This window comes from Stegastes partitus, unplaced genomic scaffold (genome assembly GCF_000690725.1).
Source record: "Stegastes partitus isolate 25-593 unplaced genomic scaffold, Stegastes_partitus-1.0.2 Scaffold140, whole genome shotgun sequence".
Lineage (NCBI taxonomy): Eukaryota > Metazoa > Chordata > Actinopteri > Pomacentridae > Stegastes > Stegastes partitus.
In genome coordinates, this window is record NW_007577871.1 from 62,430 (window position 1) to 70,226 (window position 7,797).

At 50.4% G+C, this 7,797-nt stretch overlaps 1 protein-coding gene across 1 annotated transcript in view; it reads left to right on the top strand.

Moving 5' to 3' along the window:
- Positions 1–5,775: 5,775 nt before the first annotated feature.
- The window catches only part of LOC103355260 (Na(+)/H(+) exchange regulatory cofactor NHE-RF3-like), a 24,992-nt gene continuing 22,970 nt past the window's right edge, over positions 5,776–7,797 (top strand). The window contains exons 1-3 of the mRNA XM_008278981.1: positions 5,776–5,996; positions 6,096–6,391; positions 6,652–6,861. Of these exons, the coding sequence (XP_008277203.1) occupies positions 5,776–5,996; positions 6,096–6,391; positions 6,652–6,861 (727 nt within the window). The remainder of the gene's footprint in view (positions 5,997–6,095; positions 6,392–6,651; positions 6,862–7,797) is intronic.

The following is a 7,797-nucleotide window of genomic DNA, read 5'->3' on the forward strand; positions in this document are numbered from 1 at the left end:
TTATTCATTGTTTTTAACGGACTATTTATTGTATTTATTGTTGGTGTGTTGTCCATGTGTCACTGCTTGCTGTGAAACAAATTGCCCCTCGGGGATAATAAAGTTTACCTTGACCTTGACCTTGACCAGTCCGCATGTGTTTTGTGGATCGGGAGAAGGCATTCGACCGTGTTCCTCATGGCATCCTGTGGGGGATGCTTCGGGAGCATGGGATACGGGGCCCTCTGTTAAGGGCTGTCCGTTCCCTTTACGACCACAGCAGGAGCATGGTTCGCATTGCCGGTTGTAAGTCAGACCTGTTCCCAGTGCGCGTTGACCTCCGCCAGGGTTGCCCTTTGTCACTGGTTCTGTTCATTATTTTTATGGACAGAATTTCTCGGCGCAGCCAGGGGGAGGAAGGGGTTTGGTTTGGGAACCACAGAATTTCATCTCTGCTGTTTGCAGAGCCCCCGAAAAATCGCCACCTTATCGCGGTGGAGGGATTTGAGTGTCCCTGTGATCTTGGGAGCTATGTTGTCCGGGGCATTAGCCCCTGGTAGGGTCTCCCAAGGCAAATTGGTTCTGGGGGAGGGACCAGACAAAGAGCAATTCAAAGACCCATGATGAAGAACAAGACAAGGAGTGCCGCCACCTCACCCGGAGGAGGGAGACCGGGGCACCCCCCTGGAGGCAGGCCTGGGGGGGCAGTTCCCCGGGGAGCGCCTGGTGGCCGAGCCTTGGGGCCCCGTGGGGCTCGGTTGGGCACAGCCCGAAGAAGCTACACGGGGCCTCTTCCCAGAGGACTCACCACCCTCGGGGAAGAGGATCGGGGTCAGATGCGACTCGAGCGGTGTTTTGTTTTTGGACTTCTGTGCTAGCCACGGATTGGCCATAACAAACACCATGTTCGAACATAAGGTTGCTCATATGTGTACTTGGTACCAGAGCACCTTACGCCAAAGGTCGATGATCGACTTTGTAGTCGTATCATCAGATCTGCGGCCATATGTTTTGGACACTCAGGTGAAGAGAGGAGCAGAGCTGTCAACTGATCACCACCTGGTGGTGAGTTGGATCCGATGGCGGGGAAGGCTGCCGGACAGACCTGGTAAACCCAAATGCGTAGTGCACTGGGAACGTCTGGCAAAGGCCCCTGTCTATGGAATTTTCAATTCCCACCTCCAGAAGATTTTTTCCTGCATCCCGGGGGAGGTTGGGGACATGGAGTCAGAGTGGTCCATGTTCAAAGCCTCCATTGCAGAAGCAGCCATAAGGAGCTGTGGCCAAAAGGTCACTGGTGCCTGTCGCGGTGGCAACCCCAAAACCCGCTGGTGGACACCGGCGGTGAGGAAAGCCATCAGGTTGAAGAAGGAGACCTTTCGGGCCTGGTTGGCTCGGGGGTCTCCTGAAGCAGCAGGCAGGTATCGGCTGGCCAAAAGGGCTGCAGCTGCGGCGGTCATGGAAGTTAAAACTCGGGTGTGGGAGGAGTTCTGGGAGGCTATGATGAAGGACTTTCGGTCGGCCCCGAGGAAGTTCTGGCAAACTGTCCGACGCCTCAGAAAGGGGAGGCAGGGATTCGCCCAGGCTGTGTACAGTCAGGGAGGAGAACTGCTGACCCAGACTGGGGATCTCGTCGAGCGATGGAAGGAGCACTTCGAGGAACTCCTGAACCCGGTAAACACATCCTCTGATGAAGGGGCAGAGCCTGAAGACTCGGGGGCTTCTGCTTCCATATCCGTGGTAGAGGTCACCGAGGTAGCTAAGAAGCTCCTCGTTGGCAAAGCGCCAGGTGTGGACGAGACTCGCCCTGAGATGCTGAAGGCTCTGGACATTGTCGGACTGTCATGGCTGACACGTCTCTTCAATGTCGCGTGGGCATCGGGTACAATGCCTGTGGAGTGGCAGACCAGGGTGGTGGTTCCCATTTTTAAAAAGGGGGACCGGAGAGTGTGTGCCAATTATCGAGGTATCACACTTCTCAGCATCCCCGGGAAAGTTTACTCTAGTGTGCTGGAAAGGAGGCTTTGGCCGATTGTCGAACCTCAGATTCAGGAGGAGCAATGTGGATTCCGTCCTGGTCGTGGAACAGTGGACCAGCTCTTTACCCTTGCAGAGCTGCTGAGGGGGGCATTGGAGTTCGACCTGCCAGTCCACATGTGCTTTGTGGATCTGGAGAAGGCCTATGACCGTGTCCCCTGAGGAGCTCTGTGGGGGGTACTGAGGGAGTATGGGGTACCAGGCTCACTGCTAAAAGCCATATGGTCCCTGTATAACCAAAGTGCGAGCTGTGTCCGCATTCTCGGCAATAAGTCGGACACGTTCCCAGTGGGTGTTGGACTCCGCCAGGGACGACCTACTCCGCCTGCTGCCCCCACGACCCGACCCCGGATAAGCGGAAGACAATGGATGGATGGATGGATGGATGAATAAAGGAAAGGAGGAAAAAAACCAAAACAAAATAAAAAAAAACAAAAGCATCACCTTGAAATACCAACGCAGTCTCACGGCAATTCGTTAAATAGTCACGAAATTTAATCTACTATTCCGTGTCCTGGGACACGATTTGAACAACTTTGTCGTGTTCCCCAGCATGAATGTCAAACCAATACATTTCAATTGGACTTATCTTTCGTGTCTGGGACATGTTTTTTCCCTATCACACGGCGCATATACTGTGATGTTTTTGTCTTTCTTTTTCTCCGACAGTCAGGCATTAACCAATTTTTTTGTTATGGTCCGTCCACACTAATGACTATAGAGATCACTATAAAGATGTGTGCGCACACACTGACCAACGTTAACATTCTGTAAACACCGGTGCAGAGCCGGTACCGTGTGCTCCAGCTGCTATAAGCTCCATATTCATTAATAGAAAATACAAGAAATATACCCAAACAAAGAGAAATTGTTCTGAGATCGCTCTGAAAGTGATCCCAACGATATCGTTCATTGATATAAATATAAAACATAGAAATAAACATAAATATAAGTGCTTTTACTATGTTTGGGCTACATGCTCGTCGTTACTTTCATTTCTCTGTAAACGAATACAACTCTGAAAAGAAGGACACAACGATACATAACCTGACTGTTGTAACTGAGAGGCCAGCGGTGGGGAATGTATCTGGAGCTTTGTGCAGCTTTTAGCTCGCTTGTCAAGGCTGGCTACATTAGCTATTAGCCTAGCTGCTGCTGCGGCTTCTGCTGCTTCTTCTCCTTCTATTGATTTGGCGGTTGGCATCCAACGTTCAGGTGCATTACCGCCACCTACTGTACACACAAAAGCATTACCGATCCTATAGGACAGATCTCTTTCGGGTCTATGGTGAGGCTGCGCGCTGACACTAACAGGGTTGCCTTAGCAACGAGCGCAAATTTCCCCCAAACACTGCCGGTGTAATAAAAACACAAAAAACACCACAATACGATGTACTCTTTTACACTTATTTCATACTACACATATTATACTTTAACAGTAGCACATTTGTCAGTACTTCAAAACATGTATTTCAGTTTGTTAAAACAAAAACACAAGCCTAGCTGTAAACCCAAAGAAGAACTACATATTTCATGACGTGTCCAATCATGTTGTATTGTATCGCTACTGGAAGTTGTAGTTTTTTCTTCAAAATAGCCATTTCTCCTAAATGGAGGGTGAAATATAAAACTTTAGGTGCATTTAGGGGTTTAAACTGATGAGGAACATGTTTATTTGGACTGACTTTACAAATTAAATTGATATATATATATAGGTGAAATTAAATTGCTACCACATTTTGTGATGCTCCCTGCTGGTGCGAACATCAAGCCACAGCCTACATGATAGTAGAAGTTAAGAGCTTTGTATAACAGCTGGTCCCATGATTCTAGCCCCTTTCATTGTTGAATTAGAAGCTTTAAAAGATGCACCACAGTCAAAGTTCAAAGGTCAATATCTCTGAGCAAGAGCAACTTTGAGCTTCCAGACTGACATAACCTTACTCCCCTGATCAGGTCCTTTCCAATGATGTAGCATGTTTAGTCCTTTGACAAAATTTAAATTTCCCCCCTCTCAACACAGGCCTGTGTCAGGTGTAGTTTTCCAGGAGACATGCAAAGCTCAATTGGACAAAATGACATTAAAATAATTTTGTTCAACATCGTGGGTAAATTCGTCGATGACAGCTTTGTTTTGACTTACTGGAACCCATGGGTGTGACTTCTGGCCTCGTTAAAGATGTTTTCCCTGGTTAAATCCTCTTTCATGCTGTCCAAACCCTAACACTGAGGACATCCTTACCGGCTGCTTTATCTCCTCAGGAAAACAATTTCAGGGTTACACTCATTCATGTGTTTTAAAAACAGTCATATGGCTATATGGCTATCCAGTATGTCATAATAATAACATTATTATTATTATTATTATTANAGCAGCCAGCCTCCAGCAGGCCCAGGCTCCAAGCAGCAGCCAGCCTCCAGCAGGCCCAGCCTCCAAGCAGCAGCCAGCTTCCACCAGGCCCAGGCTCTAAGTAGCAGCCAGCTTCCACCAGGTCCAGGCTCTAAGTAGCAGCCAGCTTCCACCAGGCCCAGGCTCCAAGCAGCAGTTAAATGCCACCAATCCTGTTGACTCCCTGTAAATACCTGTGTTTTGTGTGGGCTATGAAACTGAGACTTTAAAAAACAAATAAATAAAGAAACAACCAAAAAACAAGTTTAAGTCCAGGTCACTGTGCAGTTATGTGTCAGCGATGTTTGTTTTGCTATTATAAAGGGATCATAGTCTTAGATCTGCTTATGGACTCAAGAACCTTCATCAGCACCACCTCTCATGTTCAAATGTGTTCATTTGAGCTCATTTTTAATCTTATTTAAAACTTGATTCTATCAAAGTGGACATTGTTTTCCAGGCTGCCTCGGCGGCCTGGTCCGCACACACAGCCTCTGGTTGTTGGGACGTGGAACGTCACCTCGCTGGGGGGGAAGGAGCCTGAGCTTGTGTGGGAGGTTGAGCGATATTGACTCGATATAGTCGGCCTCACCTCCACACACAGCCTGGGCTCTGCAACCCAACTTCTGGAGAGAGGCTGGACGCTCCATTTCTCTGGCATTGCCCGCGGGGAGAGGCGGCGGGCTGGAGTGGGCTTGCTTATTGCCCCCCAGCTTAGCCGCCACGTGTTGGAGTTTACCCCGGTGAACGAGAGGGTCGCATCCTCCAGGTTGGGGACAGGTCTCTCACTGTTGTCCCGGCCTACGGGACCAACAGCAGTGCAGAGTACCCAGCCTTCTTGGAGTCCCTGGGAGGAGTGCTAGATAGTGCCCCAACTGGGGACTCCTTTGTTCTACTGGGGGACTTCAACGCCCACTTGGGCAATGACAGTGAGACCTGGAGAGGGGGGATCGGGAGGAATGGCCTCCCCGATCTGAACCCGAGCGGTGTTCTGTTGCTGGACTTCTGTGCCTGTCCTTCACGAACACCATGTTCGAGCACAAGGGTGTCCACATGTGCACGTGGCACCATGGCACTCTAGGCTGGCGGTCGATGATCGACTTTGTACTTGTATCATCAGATCTCCGGCCACGTGTCTCGAACACTCGGATAAAGAGAGGGGCAGAGCTGTCCACCGATCACCACCTGGTGGTGAGTTGGATCCGCTGGCAGGGGAAGAAGCTGCTCAGACCAGGCAGACCTAAACGTATTGTGAGGGTCTGTTGACATTGCTGGCGGAACCCTCTGTCAGCAGAGTTTTCAACTCCCACCTCCGGGAGAGGTTCTCTCAGATTCCAAGGTAGGTTGGAGACATAGAGGCTGAGTGGTCCATGTTCTCCTCCTCCATTGTTGCTGTGGCCGCTCGTAGCTGTGGTTGTAAGGTCTCTGGTGCCTGTCGCGGCAGCAATCCCCGAACCCGGTGGTGGCAGCCGGAAGTAAGAGATGCCGTCAAGCTGAAGAAGGAGTCCTATCGGTCGTTTTTGGCTTGTGGGACTCCTGAAGCAGCTGACGGGTACCGGCAGACCAAGCGTGCGGCAGCTCGTGCGGTCGCGTAGGCAAAAACCTGGGTCTGGGAGGAGTTTGGGGAGGCCATGGAGGAGGACTACCGGTCGGCCTTGAAGAAATTCTGGCAAACCGTCCGGCACCTCAGGAGGGGAAAGCAGCTCTCCATCAGCACTGTCTTTGGTGCGGGTGGGGACCTCCTGACCTCGACTGAGGAGGTTGTTGGGCGATGGAAGGAATACTTTGAGGGTCTCCTCAATCCCACCGCCACGTCTTCTGAAGAGGAAGCAGAGACTGTGGACTCAGAGGCGGACTCGACCATCACCCGGGCTGAAGTCACAGAGGTGGTTAGAAAGCTTCCCGGTGGCAGACCTCTGGGGGTGGATGAGATCCGTCCTGAATACCTCAAGACTCTGGATGTTGTGGGACTGTCCTGGTTGACATGTCTCTGCAACATCGCGTGACGGTTGGGGACAGTGCCTCTGGATTGGCAGAATGGGGTGGTGGTCCCTGTGTTTAAGAAGGGGGACCGGAGGGTGTGTTTCAACTACAGAGGGATCACACTCCTCAGCCTCCCCGGTAAGATCTATTCCAGGGTACTGCAGAGGAGGATACGACCAATAGTCGAACCTCGGATTCAGGAGGAGCAGTCTGGTTTTCGTCCCGGTTGCAGCACACTGGACCAGCTCTATACCCTCCATCAGGTGCTCGAAGGCTCATGGGAGTTCGCCCAATCGACGAGCTTCGGGCGAACACCCGGTTCCTGAAGGAGTATAATAGCGCTTGCCTTCTTGCTCTGACGGAGACGTGGCTCAAAGACTCGGATCTTCAGTCCGACCTGGAAGTCGAGGGCTTTGGAGCTCCATACCGCCTCGACAGAGACCCCGCGGTGACCGGCAAGTCACTTGGTGGAGGTTTGTGCCTTTATGTGAATAAAAACTGGTGCAACACTGTGGTTGTCAGGGAGTCACTCTGCTCACCCGACATTGAACTATTGTCTGTATCCCTACGTCCCTTTCATTTACCGAGGGAATTCCCACAGTTGTTTGTGACACTTGTTTACATTCACCCGAAGGCTAATGTTGACATGGCAACCCGGGCTATGGCTAACACTGTGCAGCGGCTTCAGAGCATTGCGCCGGACGCACCAAACTTTATTATGGGTGATTTTAACAGCTGTAAACTGGGAAAGTCTTTGGGAAGTTTTTACCAGTATGTCACTTGCCCGACACGTCTGGCGAAATGTCTGGACCTTTGTTATGGATCCGTGAAGGGAGCTTATAAATCCCTCCGCAGAGCTCCTCTTGGCATGTCGGACCATAATGTTGTTTATTTAGTTCCGACATACAAACCGGTCCTGAAGAGGAACAAGCCGGAGCGAAGATTGGTTCCGGTTTGGTCGGAGGATTCCATTCAGTGTCTCCAGGACTGTTACAATTGTACTGACTGGGACGTGTTTAAAGAAGCCTGTGTGGATTTAGATGAATTGACTGAGACTGTTTCTGCTTATGTCACTTTCTGTGAAAGCTTGGTCATTCCTCGGAAATTAATTCTCTTTTATCCAAATAATAAGCCGTGGATCTCTAAATCTCTTAAAAACTCGATCACACAGCGCAATATATGTTTTAACCAGGGTGACACGGCCCGATATAGGGAACTTCAGAGACAAGTGAGGAAAGACTTGAAGGCTGCAAAGTTCTCCTATAAGGACAAAGTGGAGAAGCTCCTCAGCTCTGGAAACTCCCGCCCAGCCTGGGAAGGGGTCAAATCTATGATGGGGATGCCGCTTAAAAAGAGTGTCATCTCCCAGAATGACAAGTCTGACCTTGAGCTGGCAAATGAACTGAACA